Source organism: Dipteris shenzhenensis, chromosome 3 (genome assembly GCF_047967505.1).
Source record: "Dipteris shenzhenensis isolate YYH24624 ecotype China chromosome 3, Dip_SZ_1.0, whole genome shotgun sequence".
In the NCBI taxonomy this organism is placed as follows: Eukaryota; Viridiplantae; Streptophyta; class Polypodiopsida; order Gleicheniales; family Dipteridaceae; genus Dipteris; species Dipteris shenzhenensis.
In genome coordinates, this window is record NC_141598.1 from 21,583,033 (window position 1) to 21,601,885 (window position 18,853).

Genomic DNA, 18,853 nt, shown 5'->3' on the forward strand with positions numbered 1-18,853 from the left:
GGCAGTCTATCCATTTGACGTCCAAGACTCGCAGACCATGTGTATATTTGGATAAACCAAGACATTTGATGACCCTTGCGAAATGAAACGTCCACGTGGCACCTACTAAAAAGACCAAAGCCTTGTGCATGCCATAGGAGGCTGGTTGGAAGGACCTGGAAGACCACGTATGAAGAAACAGGTCAGGAGCTTGAGGAATGGAGGCAGGAGATGAAGGTGACGGAGGGGGACAAAACCTGGCGTTGGATGTTCTGTAGCAGGCCACGGTCGTGCGGCACCTTTGGAAGGACTGCGAGTAGGTGTTGGTACTTCGTATGTAGAGGAGGTGGTTCGTACAGCCCATACGTGGAGGTAATTGTCCGTACGGACATACATGGGGGATGCTGGCCCGTACAGCCGTATGCAAGGTCATTAAAGCAAGCTGTACATACGTGTGGAGACCATGCGGCGTACGTATTAGTAATGAAGCCATCTGTACACTTGTACAATAGTTCTGCCATTAGAGCCCGTACAACTCCCACCGCCCAAACATCCTCGTGGGTGGACCATATAGAAAGGTGACGCTATTGTACAGCTCTAGTTCATTTGTTGAATGCCCATAGGTTGACTGGGACAAGTTAGTTGTGCATTGGCTCGTGGAAGAGCTTCGGATGAACTTAGGGTTGGGAAAGGATTTGCACATGCTTTCTAGTGATTGCCCGTGAGTAGTGGGCTGTGTTTTTGGAGAGATTGGTTGCGGGGTGATTCACAATGTATGCTTACAGGGTATGCCTGTGCTTCTGAGCACCGTGGGCAGTTCAGTTATTCTTTCACCCATTGTCTGGGTATTCCAGTAAGTCAGTGGGCACTTGTGATTGTCTAGGGAGTGTGTGGCCTTGTTTGGGCTGTAGGTAATAGCTCCCAGGTTAAATGCAGGTGTTTGCACTGAGTATGGATGCCTATGGTCACATGGGTGTGAGATCAGAGCCCCGCAAGGCTAATGTGTTGTGATACTGATGCCTAGCGAGTGTGGGAAGAGCATTGAGTGCGAGTGGGTTTGTACTCATTGTGTAATCTACTTGTGGGACTCTTCAATTAATAAAGAAATACCAAAACGGGCGCTAAGGCTTTGGGGCCAGTCTGTGTCTTTGTACTTGCTAGCTCCCCCTATCTGTGTTTGGAGTGTTTGCTGAATATCTAATTGTGAAGGCTTTTGGCTGGTTAGTTGTTTTACCACCCTCTTGTTGGCCTTGAGGTTGGTTTCATGGTTCCATTGCTGGGAAATCACCATATTTCTTAAGGAGGTGAGCCCGTGATTGTCTCTGGTGAAGTGTTGCTTGCTGTAATTTGATTACAACGAGAAGAAAATCAGCAAATATTGGATATGGAGGGGCAGTCCTCCTAGGGTGAGCAAGAAGAGCAATCTATGCATGAGGGAGCGTCCTTGGATGACCAAAATATTGAGGCACAGCAAGCTGTAAATCCTTTTGGTGTGAGTGCCTTTAAGTCAAAAGGGTCAAAAGAGGGCAGAGGATGCAGAGGATGCTGATGCTATCTTTAAGGCACAATTATTGAGCGCTCTGGGAGTACTCATGCAGCTGACGCAGGACCAAAGGTTCTTTGAGTTTATGCAGACTCCTTTGAGGTCTAAGGAGAGAAAGAAGCATTCTCATTCAGGGGAGCCTAGTGGGGTTCAAAAACAGCCATTTGGAGTGAACCCATTGGATGGACAGCCTCCAGTAATGCCAAATGTACAGGGACTTCTAGGGCAACAGCCCTTTCAAGGTCTTGGTATGGTTATGCATGGCCAAGGGACTGATTTTCCGAATTTGCATCAAAGGCAGCAAGCTTTTCCCCAACCCTGTATGCATCCAGGGTACTTTGGTGGGGGTTCAATATTTCAAGCAATGGCTGGTCAAGTTAATGATGGCTGGTCATTGCTATACATTGCCTTGCAAGGGATGCAAGGCAATGTATAGCAATGCCTAACATGATGTATGGCAATATTGGCATGTAGCGTGGAATGCAAAGTGGAAGGTCAGGCACCTTTGGAGCTCCTACAGGTATGTTTGGTATGCCTAGGGCTGGTTTGACAAACCCTCTAATGGGTAGTGGTAGTGCAGGACAGGGTGCAGGGAATGCAATACAACCTCCATTTTTGCAGCCACCTATGTGTGACAATCTGACACCCAAAGAGAAGGTAAAAGATTACAAAGAGGGTGGTGCAGCAGTGAAGTTTGAGACCTTTAATGGGGCTTAGGACAGGTTGAAGGCTTTAACTTTTGTGCAGCAGTTTGATGCAGCCTTCTCAGTGGGGAACTTTATTGAGTCATCCAAAATGCGAAAGGCAGCCACCTTTTTGAAGGGGAATGCTCTACAATGGTGGACAAATTTGGTGCTCCAAAATAGAGCTCCACGAGTTGGGTTCAGTTTAAGCAGGTGTTTTCAGCTACCTGGTTGACCACTATCTTTGAGGTAGATGTTATGACAGCATGGCACAAGTTGGATGCAGCTCACTGTTATAACTTGGAAGAATACAACAAAAAGTTTTGGGAAGCTCTCTTGCCGGTGAGCTCTTATAGGCATGTGTCCTTGTGAGAATAGATTGAAAAATGCTGTTGTGGGCTGCCAAAGGAAATTAGGGACTACTATACTAAAACAAGGGTTACCAACATGTCTCAACTCATTGAGAATGCTACCACAGCTGATGCATTATTGTTGGGAAAAACCAGCGGGTATAAAAACAGTATGTCCGAGAATTTCAAGAAAGCAGGGAAGCAAGGGAATGCTTTCAGGCCTCCTCTTAACAAAGTGAAGAAGCGTGATAGGCCAGGTTCTAATTTGTTGTCACGTGAGGAAAGGAAAGCCTTGATGGAGGCTAACAAATGCTTTCACTGTGAAGAAGAGGGCCATATGGCACGGGATTGCCCAAAACGTAAGCTTAAAGGCAAAGTGGATGATAGGGAAGAGCAAAAAGGCAAGAAGTCTAAACCATCTGCAGGGTTACTGCCTGATGTTATCAGTGAGCAGCCTAATGATGATGCTATAGAGCCTTGCAGGGCATGGGGCAAAGTCTGTGATCAGATGACATCAATTTTCTTTGACCCAGGTGCTCGTTCAAATTTTCTCTCTCCTGAATTGGCAGGAAAACTTGCAATCCGTGCAGAGGAGATGAGGCCTATGAGTGAGGCAAGATTGGCTTGTCCTAGGTTTAGCACTGGTTACCCCTATCATTGCAAAGCTCCGATTGCATATACAGAGCTTTGTGGACAGCAAAGAATTTTATATAGGGCTGTGATGTTTTGTTGGGAATGCCTTGGTGTCATAGAGTATATGCTTTGGTGGACACATATGGAAGATCTCCTTGGAACATAGAGGGAAGAAGCATGTTTTGGATGTCAAACTGAAGGGAGAGTCAGTCCATGTTGTATCTGATTTAGCTATATGCTCAGTAATGAAACATCATATTTCTACGTGTTTAGTTTTTGCAAAGTATACTAAGTCTGATGATCCACAATTTGTAATCTCTAAGCTAGATAAAGAGCGGATAGATTTTCTTAATCAGTTTGGAGAGTGTTTTTCAGACTCGTTGCCGGGTGAACTTCCACCTGAGAGGCATGGTGATCATGCAATTGATATAGTGCCAGGTAGTAGTCCACCAAACCAGGCACCTTATAGGGTGAGTGCAGCCCAGCAAGAAGAAATCATGAGCTAGGTGAAGGACCTTTTGGATAAGGGGCTGATTCAGCCCAGTTCTTCCCCTTATTGCTCACCGGTTCTCTTGGTGCAAAAGAGTGATGGCTCTTGGAGAATGTGCATTGATTATTGTGCACTTAACAAGATAACCATAAAAAACAGATTTTCAATTCCAAGGATTGATGATATCTTGGATAGATTGGAAGGGTCAGCCATTTTTAGTCGCGTAGATCTCAAGAGTGGGTATCATCTGATATGCATTCGTCTAGAGGATGTGTCCAAGTCAGCCTTTAGGCAGGCATAGACTGATTGTAAATGCAAAGAAAACTGAATTCTTTATGCCTGAGATTCACTTTCTTGGGCAAATTATCTCTAAGGATTGAGTGCGCATGGATCCCGTGAAGATTGAAGCAATTCGCAGCTGGCCACAGCTTAAGAATTTGCACGAAGTACGAAGCTTTTTGGCTTATGCTCGTACTATAAGCGATTTATACGCCATTTTGCTGAAATTGCTTCGCCACTCTATGCTATGCAGAAGAAGGGAGCATCCTTCGTGTGGGCTGAAAATCAAATTTCAGCCTTTGAGATGCTAAAAGAAAAGCTTACCACAGACCCATTGTTGATCTTACCAGATCTTCGGAAAGCTTTTCATGTCCAAGCTGATGCATATGTGGAAAGAATGGCCTTGGAGCGGTCATTATGCAGGAAGGATGTGTAGTGGCCTATGGGTAGAATTTTGCAGGATGATGAGAGAAATATGGTTATTTATGAGAAGGAATTGCTTGAAATCGTTCCAGTTATTCATGAGTATAAATGGGATTATTTAATTTTAATGCAATTCATGGATGGATTTATTTGGTACAGATGTATCTTAAGTTTAATAAATCCCTCACACAGATGCAGTAATGGCAATCAGACTCCATGCTTCCACAAGTGCTACTGCTTCACCCCTTTTCCCAATATCATACTCGATATATGGCTAGCAAAAATGCACTTGCTTTTGCCATCTAAAATTTACATAGGTCACATACATATGATGGAGCCAAAAGTGGTGAAAAGAGAAACTAATCTGTAAATTATTGATGGTTTTTTTTCATTTCAGTTTTGAATTACATATATATCTGTAAAGGCGTATCAATAATAGCCATTGATTTCTAGAATGTCTTCTGTAGGCATGTCCATGTTCTAAACCAACAAACGCTCTTGTGAACCGGCCAAAACCTGAGCCAACAGTTAGGATGTGTGAAAACATATGGTTTTAACACCTGAGACAACCCTGATATTTTGCATCTATTGCAGCAGAAAGTGCAATTATATTACCTATATTTGTGTATTTGCAGCAAGTATGAAGAAAATCTCCTTACATGTGTATACCGCGTACATCAAGTGTACATCTACGTGCCCCTTTCATGTGTAAACATTTCAGCAAAGAAGGTTGTTTGTAGTTTACATTGGACATTGTTTGTTAGGATCCAGTGGATATACTATCTTTTAGCTGTACCCTTAGTGAGTGACCATAGTATATTGTGACTTATTTCGGAGCAAGAGTGGAAAGTTTCTTTTGGCCTGTTGAAGGTGGAGTGAATTTCTCAAAAGAGTGGTCTTTGATGAAGGTATATGGCTTGGTCCTCAAATCTATATCATATCGTGCAGTCGTCCTTCATGTTTGTGGATTTAGTAGCTTTTCCTCCAAGTTTCCAGCTAGTTTCATGTAAAAAAGAGCAAATCCTCAATGCGCAATCTCCACATCAAGATTTGCTGTAGTTTCTTTCCTTGACCCTTATATTGGCTTTCTTCCTCTCTCCCTTCGAGATCTCAGTCACATATTTTCATTTTCTAGTCCAAATCAGTTCCTGGCATCAGGTTTCAGCTTCTCTAGCCCAAATCATTTGTTTGAGGAGTCCACTCCCTCCTTTGGAGAGACTCTGATCTTGAGCTTTGCAAAAGATAGCCAAGTCTGTGGCTACTCCAACCATTAAAGTTTGAGATGGTAGGGATGGTGTCTATTGAAATGCATACCTTGGAATGGTGGCATCTACTCACGTGAACTTCTCTTGGCACATGTGCACCTTTTAAGTACGACTACATATATATAAAGATGAATAGAAAATAAATATATAAATGTTCATTTTTATATTTATAGATATCTTGTCTATATGTATCTTTATTCATATTTATACAATGGTAGGTCCAGGTCTCCCAGGAATATCACTATAGATGTGCAACTTCCTAAGCCACTTGAAGAAGTATCATTTGAGAACCGTGTCGTCGTCATTAAATCATTTGCTGCTGCAGGTTTGAGGATAGAAGTGGAGGTCTAGAAATGTTTGTAAAGTCTTTTCCCAAAGTTTGGATCGTGAAAGGATTACTTACTCCCCTTGTAGAGTTTGTAGTTTTGGGAGAAACAATGACATTTTTTGAACTGTGGAAAGGATGGCAATGTAGTTTTGCTGCATGGAAACGATCTAACAGTTTTAATTGAAGTAATATGTTGGATGCTTTGTGCTTTCTAGATTATTTATGATAGATATTATCATTGCAGGTGCCAACAATCTGCCAGAGCTCTCCACTTTTCTTCTTTGGTGGATACTTGTTGAGTTCTGACATTACTCCTTTGGATTTTACAGAATCATCGGGAGGACTATGAACCATTCCTTGAGGACGAGGTTCCCTTTGATGAATACTGTAAGGGCATGAGAGAAGATGGGACATGGGCTGGGCACATGGAGCTGCAAGCAATTTCATTAGTGACCTGTACCAATATATGCATACATCGGGTACATAAGAGTGTTCTTTTGTAAAAGTACAGTTCCTCCTTTAATTTGGTTGTTACAATCTGAAGCCTTTTAACATCAGATTTGTCCAATTGTGTGGACAGCTCACGTGTCCGCGTTGGCATATCCTTAACTTCAAAAACCCCGACGCTCGTTGCATTCATTTGTAAGTCTTTAAATTATCAAATCCATCGCAAAGTACCTGTTGTGACACTGGTATTAGGCTGCCTTTCAATGGATAGTTCTTATGTTAGAGTGAGTTCTCTTCTTTTTCACTGCTTTCATGTAATGTGCATCTGTACTTGTACTACAGTATTTTAAATCGCTAAGGCTTAGGAATCCCATGGGAAATGTCATCTCACAGCATAGCAAGCACCCTTCTCTGCACTCTGCTTTATGAGTTCAGTGACTTATGAAGGCTTGGGCGACTGCTTTCACACATTTAGGCTATGCTTTATTTATTTTGTTGAAGTTACTACTCGATAGGCAAATGATCCACGTTGTCGGAAACTTGTATTGCTTGTGAGTCTTATTTTGCATTTGTTTGTGTGAGGCGATTTGTATTAACTTTATCTATCCCCAGGGATGTATGTTCCAGTCAGTCATCCTGTTTTGAATGTTTTTGCTCAAGATTCTTTCCATGGATATTGATGAATGTGTGGGATTTTTACTAGTGGTGTTGGGTCCTTGACCTCTTATACTCGTGAGTAGACATGTGTCATAAGGGGACTTAATAGTCCCACAAATGAGAATGGCCTTGATAGGGCCGTAGATATTTGAATAGAAAGGAACGATTCTAGAGTATCCCCATCAATGCTTTTGGGAACTCTGGTTCTCCAATAGCTAGTGATGGATGTGTGGGACCCTTCATACATGGCTAGATTTTGGAGGCTTGGGCCAAATGGAACTGCCCTTATAAGTGGTGTAAGAGGCTGGCTCTGCCATAAGGATTGACAACCACTAGCAACGACAGTTGTAGGCTGGCATAAATGCTGTGACATCACTTGTGTGTGCTGCAACAGCTAGTGTTGGATTTGGTGATCTGGAGCAGTGACGATTGATTCGCAATCTCTCTCTCTCTCTCTCTCTCTCTCTCTCTCTCTCTCTTTCTCTCTGTGCAGCAGCTGTTGTAGGAGGTGTGTGACAGCTTGTGACAGAAAATCCAATTGGTGGAGCAATCTCAAGTGATGTGTGCATGAAGTAATGGCCTACATTGGTGGCTCTCTCCTTGCGGTGCGACATGATTACTAGCACAAAATAATCGTAGTGTTGACGGGTAGCATGACACGTGGTGGTAAGGCCCGAGTTCATAAGGTGAGAAGGCAGCAAGGTGGTGGATAAACAAAGTGTACATGTGTGCTGGTATGGCTAGCTGAAGTTCAGCCCTTGTGGGGGGAGTGTTGGGCCATTGGCCTTCTACCCTCGTGGGTAGACATTGTCGCATTAGGGGGCTTAATAGTCCCACATGGTCTAATAGGGCCTTAGATATATGAAGGACACTAGGCTATCGCCATCGACACTTCGGCAACTCTATGGGTCCCAGTGCATCGTTACTAAGGAATGGGAACGTTCTGGGAACGTCCGCTGTCCTGTGGACATTAATAGATTTCCTTTCTTTCTTCTTTCTTTCTGCTCTAAACTTTGCATTAACACATGTAAGGTCTTTGGCCTTCTGAACCCCAAGCCTGTTCCTCTGTTTCTATGCAATGTCAAAATTGCTTCACAAGAGCTCAATAGGCAAAGAGCTAGCACCCTGTGTGAGTATGCAAATGGCAATCTTTTGCAACAATGGAGCGTTTTTCCCGTAGTCCTCCCACCAATGAATGGAGGGAATTTTAAGTCAGTCATTTAGTGTCCACGTTTGAGTTTCTCGTTATTATCTCGCATCCTTGCATCAGTTCTATCTATTTCTTCCCTGTTTCCTTGAAATTCTGGATTCAAAACAAAGGCTGCAACCTCCAACCGTACAAATAATCTAAAATTAAAGTTTTCTCGATAATCCTATCCAACCATAAAAATAATCTAAACTTCACCTTTTCTTGATCATCCTATCCCAACCCTTTTAATGGCAAGTGATGAAAGTGACACATGATTACCCATCTCAATGGAAGGCTCAACACAATGTCTTTCAAGAGATTATTCAGCCCATGTGCTACGCAACTAGTGAAACAATGCAAGAGTACTTATCCTCAAGAATCTTCTTTGCTGCCTTGTTTAAGGTCTCACCATCAAAACAAACTAAATAACATTGTTTGCACCCTCATACTCAGTGGACTCCATCGATAGGTTAACTAACCTCTTGATTGACTTTCTGAATTGTCAATAGCGTTGATGAAAAAGCTGGCCCCTCTAGAGTATGCAATGGAGCTGTCCACCAAGGCGATGGAACCAATCGGCCAGGATAGAAGCTGGCAGCGGCTCTGGTGAAGGCTGGCGTCATCCGCGAGAGGAAGTCAGTGATGATGCTCAACCAGGGCAGCTTGCCTGGGCCCCTCTCTCCTCCTTGGTGGTCTTTGAGAGAAACTTGAAATAGAAAGGTGGAGAAGGAAATTTCGAAGGCTTGCAAGTGAAAGAGAGAAGGGGAAGCGAGAGAGCTTGAAGGAAGAGAGTCCCGAGAGAGGGTAGAAGGCTGAAGTGTGAGGGAGGAGAGGCGGGCTGAGTGGAGTGGAAAGTGGAGGGGAGAGTGGGGCTGATTGGATATAGAAGCTTGAGGGCTTGAGGTACGAGCTTAGAGAACAGGGGGTGGAGTGACTAGCATACATTGCCCAAAATGGCATTGTTGGGTGAATTTGAATTTTGACCCATTGCGCACTGTGGCAGCAAACTGCGAAAACTGGAATGCTTTCAGAACTTTCCAAGAATGAGAATGCTGGAATGCCATTGCAGGTGTTTTGGTCTTTGGTTTGGAGAAAAATGTTATGTGGGCATTCCAGCAGCTCATCCTTAGCGTGATCCACTGGAATGATGCTCCCCTATTCTAGGAAGTGGGGATGGTGTTCCTTGGTAAGTATGACCTAGCCCGTGGACTCCACTGGCTAGGTCTTGGAGCTGTGGGATTCTCCACAGATGGCTTGGTTGCCTGAGGCTTGTCTCAAGTGGCACTGGCCTCACTCGTCTTCATGGGGAGGGATAAGGCCTAATGATGTCGACAGATTTTGTAATTTTGGGTGATGAGGAAATCGAGATGAAGGAGCTCTTTGGAGCTTGCCCTTTTGTCAATTTGGAATAAAAGGTTTTTGTTGGGACATAGGCTTCAAAAACATAGAAAACAGAGTCTATAGTGACCTCATTAAATGCTGAAGTGGACTTCATTTGGTTACTCTATTGAATTCATCCATGTGCTGCTCATGCCTTGTTTGCTTGAGTTTCTATCGACTTCATAGATGTTTTGGGAAATGTCCATTAGGACACCATCGCCTGTCATGTAGAGGTCTGATTAAGAACATTAATATCAGAGTTAGGGGTGCTATAGGACGGTGCAGCTATCTTTTAAAGCACCATACATGCGGCAGCCCCAGCTTATGTGACATATCACTCTACCACATTGCTTAATATTGAGCTCTATAGTTGAATGGAAAATGTTAAATGGAATACTCTAAATGCTGAACTATGCTTGAAATTATGTTTAACAATTAAATAGCATTGTTACATGAGAAAGCAAGCCATTTGTTATTGATGGTAGTAGACAATACATTGCTTATAGTTATGCTCGACAATGGTATGGCAATGCTAATGCAAAACCCAAATATTTCAAATTTCATCTAATGATGGAAAATGACTTTACATTTAAATACTAGAATGTTTTAATGCTTAACTTCAAATGTAAGAATTGTGCTTGGCAATTGAATGCTAGCAGTCGAATGCTGATGATTTGTAACCATTTTTGAACTCCCACCACTATTTTTGAGCCCTCAATGTTAGGACCTAAAAATGGTCGTAGACCTCCCAATTAGTGCCCAAAAATGGTTGCAAACACCTAATGTTAGTGCCCCCAACACCTTTTTTGTGCCCATTAAAAAAAAAAAAAAACAATTAGGCCCAAAAATAGTAGTGGAGGCCCCAAAACAATTGTAGGCCCAGCAACGCTACCGTTGAAGGGTCTACAACCATTTGGGAGCCTCCATCGCCATTTTTTTCCCAAAAATTTTGGGCTATTTTTTTGGTTAGATCTAAAAGTGGCAGAGGAGGCTATAGACATCCAATGTTGGCCTTGGGGGGTCTACAACCGTTTTGGAGCCCCTACTGCCAATTTTGAGGCCCAAAAAAATAAGGTGGGCCAAAATGGCGGTGGACATAGTTTTTTCCATACGTTACCATACACATATGGCATACGGGTAGAGAAGTATGATTGGGCCTTCATTCCCATTTTTGAGCCTTTAAAAAATAGTCATAGACCTACAACCGTTTTTTAAGGGCCTAAAAATGGTTGTAGACCCCCAACACCGGCGTTGGGGGGCTACAACCATTTTGGGGCCTCCTCCACCATTTTTGAGCCCAAAAACATGGTGGTAGAATCCGCAATGTTGGCGTTGGTGGTCTACAACCTTTTTTTTTTGGCAAAAAAATGGTTGTAGACTCCCCAATGCCGATGTTGGGGAGTCTACAACCATTTTGGGACCTCTACTGCCATTTTTTGGGCCCAAAAAAAACTCATTGTAGATGGGGTCACCACCCCCACTTTTGGGGCAAAAAAAGGTATATAGCCCAAAATGTTTTGGACCAAAAATGTTGGAGGCCCCTAGAGTCATGTTCAAGAAATAAAATTGGATTGGATTCACAAGGTGTTGGCATGTGGCAAGGAGATAAGAGGATGGAATCCATAGGATCTTGAGAGCTTTAATCACAAGATGAAGGTAGTTCCACACCTTTTAGGTAATTTTATTTCCTGTCATATTTGCAGGATTTGCTCAGAGAATAATTCTGCTTATAGAATTTTGCTTGGTAAACGGTCTATCTCGGACTGTCATGACATTGAAACAAGATATGACGCCTCGTATCTCTCACCTTGGATACATAGACCTTACCCTTTCGAAAAAGCAGACCATTTCGAATGAGCTACTCTTGTAGTTTACTACTAAGAGGGACATTCCCAGCTTGTTCTTTATCCCAAACACCTTGGCAGATTCATCTTCGGGATAAAGGCCGTGAGAGAGTCATATAGGTTTGAATGGATCTCTTTGGAGCAAAGTTGATTTATAGTACATGTCTACTCAAGGCATCAGCTACCTTATTGGTAGAACCCTTTTGATAATGGACAAATTCCTCCATCAATTCCGACCAACGGGCCTTCCCGTCCCTAAGATCCGAGGAATTGCAAAAATACTTCAGAGAAGAGTTATCCACATAGATCACAAGAGTAGATCCATACAGTAATGTCTCCACTTTTTCAAGGCATGAATAATAGCATACAGCTCTTTTTCATGCATTGGCCACTTATTCTGTGGCTTGGTTAGCTTTTACTCTCAAAAGATGCTAGTCCACCATCTTGGACCAAAGCTCCTCCAACAGCATAGTCACCGGCATCTGTTTCAGCCACGAATGGTTTATTAGGATCGGCTATTTGTAACATAGGAGCTGTAGTAACAGCATGTTTTAATTGCTTAAAACATGCATCAAGCTCTCCTGTCCACACAATGGGTCTATACTTTTCGTATTTACCCTTCTCCATCACCTGAGGCTCAACTAATATGGGAGAATCTGTCTGATTACTCAAACCTGTTTCAAGGGAACTTCCCATGGGTCTACCTCTTGTGAGGAATGTGTTCACCAGCTCGATCTTGTGCTTGGTGTGCATCCTATGTTCAGGTAGCCATACGGGACAAGTTCAACTCAGGAGGATGAAATTGCACAACAACTTCAAGAGTACCTCTGGGAGACCTAGCAAGTCACCCTGGGGTACACCAGTGTTACTAGTATAGAAGAAAGACTCAGGTATGTGTCTATATGTAGACTACAAGGATCTTAATCGTTTGACAATTAAGAATAAATATCCGTTGCCTTGGATGGATGATCTCAACGATTGGTTTTGCGGAGCTAAGTTTTTACTAAGATCGATTGTCTTTGATCTTGCTGTATGTTTGATCCCGATTCCCTAAATATTATTGTTGTAGTAAGTTGTAACTAAAACTAACAATAGTGTCTCTGAAAACTAACAACATAGTGACTATCGTGAGATTGAAACTACACCATGTTGTGTTGGGATTGTTCCTAGATTCATCTAGGTATATGCTTCTGTCGTCTTAGCGAACATGCAAATTTCACGTATTGTGATAATTCTTTCTATCTTAAATGGTGCGTTGCCCTATCAGCTAGATTCAGATGCTCGTTTGGGAGAGACTAAAATGAAATTGTTTAGACTTCACAAGCAGTTGTAGCTTGAATGAAGAGATTTTGGACTACTTTTTGATTAGCCTTCTCCTTTAGTGCTGGCCTTCATCATGGCTGAGTTTTCCCTTCACCTCCGGAGTGCCGACAAAAACTCAGTACGGAGACTTTGTATAAAAGGATGCTCAAGTATGTGTGGGTGTGTGGATTTGTATGTGTGAGCATATTTTTATACTATGGTCTACACCCACTGTTGGGCGTTGATGATGTCAGTGGATATGTAATAGTAGCTAGTCCTTGCTATGCGTGATGGAGTTTATGGTTTTCAATCTTATGAGTGACTATTGTGAGATTGAAACTGCACTATGTTGTGTTTTTAGAGGATTAGTTTGGGATTGTTCCTGGATTCATCTAGGTATATAATAGTGTCTCTGTAAAAGATGGATGCAGGTTTGCTGAAATCACAAAAAAGAGAGCTATAGCACATGCCAAAACTTCATATGTCATCTTCGTGCGAAAGCCTTGTGCCAAACCCCTCAAACTTCTTGGAAATGTGTATAGAAATACACACAAAAAAGCTGCTTATTTGGCACCACAATATGTCTAGAATTGTGAAATTACAGCAAGAATTGGCTGTCCAAAAGGTCAATTGTTGTCAGAACTATCACAAAGGTATAGAAAGACCTCGATGTGTGCACAAACTGCATTCAAGGAAGCAGCCTTCGCTCGATCCATTCCTCCCCATCGCTGTACCAGCCTGTGGTTGTAGTGGCCTCCTTTGCTTTGTGTGGTATTTGGCGTGTATCCATCTTTTTAATCTTTTTTGAGGTATCCCAAATATTGGCATAGTGCTTCTCCCTCCAATGTCATCATACCTGTTTCAGCTAGTAAGATGGGATATGGTATCTGTGCCTTTACCCCCAGCACTCCTATGATAAAGCATTTGTGCATTGTTTCAATTCGTTTTCATTATGCTCTAGAGACCCAGGCTGGGCATCTATTCAGGACTACTGTTTGCACAAGCATAGTATATAAAATTTTTCTTATCTCCCAATTCCACAAATTTGCCTTCCTGCATTTATTCTGGAAGCTTTACAATGCTTTTAAACCTCCCAAAAAATTCTACGTTCCACACATGCATTCCATTTCTAATCGTCCATAAAATGCAGCCCTAGATATTTGTAATAAGTGACTATTTCCAAAGTCTCTCCTTGGAGTGTGAACTTCATCTATTAATTTTGAGACCCAATCACCATTACTTTGGTTTTCAATATGTTGACCGCATTTTTGAATATTTGCAGAAATTACTCAATGAATTCAAGTGTGCTTGCATATCACTCTTGTCTTTAGCAAAGGAAACCACATCATCTGAATAAACTAGCAATAAAAATGCATAACTGGTCACCTGGACTCCTTTGCTGTTTTTTGTCATCCAATCTTCCAGCTCATCTATGAAAAGAGCAAAGAGAGTTGGATAAGGGGTATCCCTGATTGACCGGTATATCATAATCTGTGTGAGAGAGAGAGAGAGAGAGAGAGAGAGAGGGCTTTAAATGTGTTGTGGGTCCCATGGACAGATCATATCATAATGGTGAACATTACAATAGTGTTCGAAGGAAAAATGATGATGGAGAGGGACCAGCAGAAGCTGTCATAATTGAGGTTTGTGGTATAATGCTTAGTTGCTGTACTGGCTCTTGGATTGATGTTATATTTGTTAGTATTCACTTTTGTACGTTGAAACATCTTGAAGTACCCAGCAGAGGAGAAAAGGTATGGCATCAAAAGGACAACAGAAAAGGGAATTCTGATTGAAGATGTTAAGACGTTAGCTGAGGAGCAATCTATTTTTCATGATGATGACAAGTTGCAGGAGGTGAGAGGTCTTATTTTATCTGAACTTTTTTTTGCAGAGCATATGCTGAATATAACATTGATTTAATAAATTAAATTTGTGTGAAGCATGCATGCCACCGTTAAAATAGTAATGTTGATGTTTCTATTGATTTTTTGATTGTTTACAAGAGAGGGCTTGAAGACTGTGAAGAAGATGCAGTTCAAGCAAAGTTATCCAATAATGGTAAAGTTGTACTTTTTGACAATTTCCTTTTTGTTGTAATGGTTGGCCTTAAGAGAACCTCTGAGTTAGGTATGTCTTACAGGGGAAATTTTGAATAGATTAACTTGCCAAGCTTATTACTCAAACAGTTCTTGTAACATGCTCACAGGTGCTCAATCACAATAACTCTTTTTGATTGATCTGATAGAATTATTATCTTTGGAAATTCTTACAAATTAGTTTCTTAATTACAGCTTCTACTTTTCTAATTGAAATGGTAAGACCTAGCTGTAAATGGTACCTAGAAAATTGCAAGGCACAAGCACATGTACAATGTAGAATGTTGAAGCCGATTGCCGAACAACATGAGCAAAACATGATGTTGCATCCACATAGTGAACATAGCCGCATGAGAATGCCTGAACAGGATAACATGTTGTTAATATGAATTTGATAATGGCAAACTCTTGGACATAGTTATGATGACTTGGCAGATACTCATTAAGTCTAAATGCTTGCCCTGATTTCAATCTAGGCATGCAACCCAATCCACTTTTCAGACTTATTTGCTTCTCAAAAGCATGCTGGTTTAATAATTACTCATGATTGCACCTCAATTGCTGATCTCTCCCAATTCCCTGTTTTTTCATTTTCTAAAGCTGGTTGTTGTAGGGCTACAATGAACAGGTGAAATGTGGCCCAAGCAGGAACCAGCGACCTGCAGGCCGCCAATGGGAAGTCAATAACGGAGCGGCTAGTAGGATTCCATATCTAGAAAGCTGAAACCTCTTCTCTAGCACTTCTGATAAGAGCTTGAATGTGGCCTGATCTGTAAAAGGAGGATACACCTCTGATCCATGAATCAGAAAAACCAAAATGTAGCAGTGTACCCTGCAGAAAGCCCCAACCTACTTTGTCATAAAGCGTTCTCGAAATCCAAGAGCGCCACTCTATCTAATCCACGCAGAGGCCTCCCAATGTGAAAATATATTACCGAAGTTCTGCACCCATGCACAAAGCCAATCTATGTGTTGACTATCGTCAGGAAGTAGAGGCCGTAGATGAAGGTTGATTGCCCTCACTAGAATTTTGTATGTAGTTTCCAAAAGTGTGATTTGCCCCCACTAATTTATCCACCCCCCTTAGGGATGAGATGGATGAGACCCTGTATGTACAGTGTCTGGCCAAATACTGGGCATAGTGTGAGAAGGGTAGACCTGAGATCCTTCCAAGGAGTCCCCAAGGCTTTGCAAAGCATAACTGATATGATCACCAATATCCTTCTAGAAAGTAATAAAAAAAGACGGGTCAAATGATCTAAACTTGGGCTCTTATCCTTGTGAAGGGCAAGTAAAGCAGTTCTGAATTCCAAGTTGGTGAAAGATGCATCAAGAGAGATCCTCATCCTATTTTACCAACACTAGGACTGTCTGCCAGACCCTCAAACATGCACTATCTCTCAGTGGTGTTCAGATCGGCAGTGAGAGGAAAGCATAAAAATCACAAGCAATATGCATGATAGTAGGAGGGTCTAAGTGTAAGATCCCATTAGAGTTGATCAATTGAGAAACACTTCTCTAGTGCATCATATGAAAGCTCAGCTCTACCGTCCAAGAGAGTCTACTGGTGAGCCCTTGCCGTTACAAGGTGCTTGTGAACCCAAGCATCTGAAGGTCTTTTCTGTTCCTCCCTTTGCCAGGCTGCCAACTGTTGATGAATAGCAATTGCTTGCCTAAGAATATCCTATCCCTAGCAACAGAGTGATATAAACAACTAATATCAAAAAGAGTTTTCAAAGGAGGAGGAGAGCACAAACTATCAACTTTCTTATGAAGGCTCAAATGGTGCAGATGATCGGCAATTGGCTAGGGTAGTAGGGCCACACACTTTATATTGAGCATGGTTCGAATGCCGCCTTATAGATCGCACCAGAAGGGCGCTCTTTGCTATCAGCAAGTTGGTGCTTAAACATTCAAGATCCCAATCTAGCATATCCAAGATGCAGTCCCATCTACCTTGGGTGACCATGAGCCCTCCCTGGTCAAATGTCCCATGGAGATATAGACTCTTCCCCTACATCCTATCGCCGTTAGGACCAAATCTCAAGGCCTTCGCCTTGGAAAGAAGCGGCTATATTGACATACATATTGGGCTGAGACCATATACTCCTGTAGCATCAAAATAACCATTGAACATCCAACAAGGACACGCAGCGACTTCTGCCATAAGATCTGACAATGTGGCTACTGGCACACATTAGTCATGAAACCGTGCGTGTTCCAACTCACTATTGTCTTGCTCTTGAAGATTGTGGGGGGTGACAAACAACACCTCTTGATGCCTAGAGGCCTGTGTGACAATCTTTGAATGCGTGGATTTCACAAGGGCTGGAAGGAAAGTAGTTCAAATCTGTGCTGCATCGTGCCAAGGGCATTAATGGCTTCAATCCCACTTTGTGGGCAGCATGCATCAAAGTTGAGGTAAACACTCTGAACCTATTAGAGTGCAGATTCAGTGGCCAATGAGTAACGTTCTTGACTTTCTCATCCACGTCGAAATGAGTTACCACCAATAAGCACCCGAGATGAAGTGTGGAAACAATGCTGTTGTACAAATGCATCAATCCTAGCATTCCATTGCCTTGGATCCCACTTCAAACCAATAGAGGGACTTCAGCAATCTGCATTTTAGATTCTTCTATCCTAGAATTGCATATTCATCAGGCTGAAGATCAAGTCGCCTTGGAGTGCTCCTCTAACTTGGCTGTCATTTTGTCCTTCCATCTTTCCTCCCGCTTTGGTGCTTCTTGTCATCCCTGCAATCCCAGATATTTGTGGTACCTTGCTGTTTTGATGATCCAAAAATATCAGCATCAGTTATTGATGGAATTCCATAGTTTCTATCAGAGTCCGTCAAGGTCTGTCAATGAAATTCCATCAATATGGTTTTTTGCAATCGCATCATTTGAAATATTGCATGGGTATCGCCTTGATGCTGATGTTGGTGGCCAAACAATTGGTATCTCTTTTCTTGAGAAAATCCCCTCTTTTGAAGCATCAAATCCTATCAGTGAGGGTTTGCTTTTTCTTTTTCTGATGATGAGAAACTATATTGTTAGTGTATGCGGGTATGTATGTTTCTCCTGCACCTATGGGTCTTTGAAACCATAACGTACAGTGGCAGCTGGACTGAGAGCATCTTGGAGCTGCAGTTGCAAAGCTGACGAGCTTTGTGTGGTACATGCGTCATGGTAAGAGGTAGCGAGGACTGAAAGATGCAGTAGAAGTGTCACCACAATGTAAATATCCTAAGTCAAAGTACAGTTGACCATTTATTTGATCATAATTAAAGAGTTTTATATGTGTTAATTACGGTCAAAGAGTTATTTTAATGGTCAAAGGATTGACTACGGTCAAAGATACTTGACTCTAGTCAAGTAAACCTGACTGCGGTCAGAGAGTGTTGACTTCGGTCAACAAGACTTGGCATGCGCCAAGAGGGTTAACCCCGGTTAACCAAGATGTGCCAACTCCGGTTGGAGAGACTTGGCTATAATTAAGGCGCCTTGACCCTTAGTCAAAGCTCTTTAATTATAATCAAGAGTGTTGACTCCGGTCAACCAGAGAAAATATATATATATTTATTTGTATATATATTTGTTTAGATGTGCACATGTGTTCAGTGGGGACGCCCACCGTGACTAGGATTAGTCCACAGTGTGTTATTTGCATGCAAAGCGCTAACAATTAATGGGTACCATGGTGGTGCGCTTTAATTAATTGTTGCAGGTACTAGGAAGGATTATTTTTCCTAAGCGAAATGGGAGCCTGACAAGCACCTAGGAGGCGGTTCGTGTGACCGAGAGCTTTGAAGACTCCAGAATGGCCCTTAGAGGCTTGTAATAGGTTTTAGTCTAGATTTTAGACAAGTGGCATGTTGCCAATTTGAATGGGGCTTGAAGCTCTTGTAAAAGGGGAATTCTTTTCATGTTTTAAAAGGAGAGACTTACGAGACAGCTCTA

The 18,853-nt window shown here is 42.2% G+C and overlaps 1 protein-coding gene across 1 annotated transcript in view; it reads left to right on the forward strand.

Moving 5' to 3' along the window:
- The window catches only part of LOC147903510 (SEC-C motif-containing protein / OTU-like cysteine protease family protein), a 49,195-nt gene that overhangs the window by 17,287 nt on the left and 13,055 nt on the right, over window positions 1-18,853 (forward strand). The window contains exons 6-10 of the mRNA XM_087372674.1: window positions 6,303-6,452; window positions 6,554-6,615; window positions 14,351-14,435; window positions 14,527-14,649; window positions 14,799-14,853. Of these exons, the coding sequence (XP_087228800.1) occupies window positions 6,303-6,452; window positions 6,554-6,615; window positions 14,351-14,435; window positions 14,527-14,649; window positions 14,799-14,853 (475 nt within the window). The remainder of the gene's footprint in view (window positions 1-6,302; window positions 6,453-6,553; window positions 6,616-14,350; window positions 14,436-14,526; window positions 14,650-14,798; window positions 14,854-18,853) is intronic.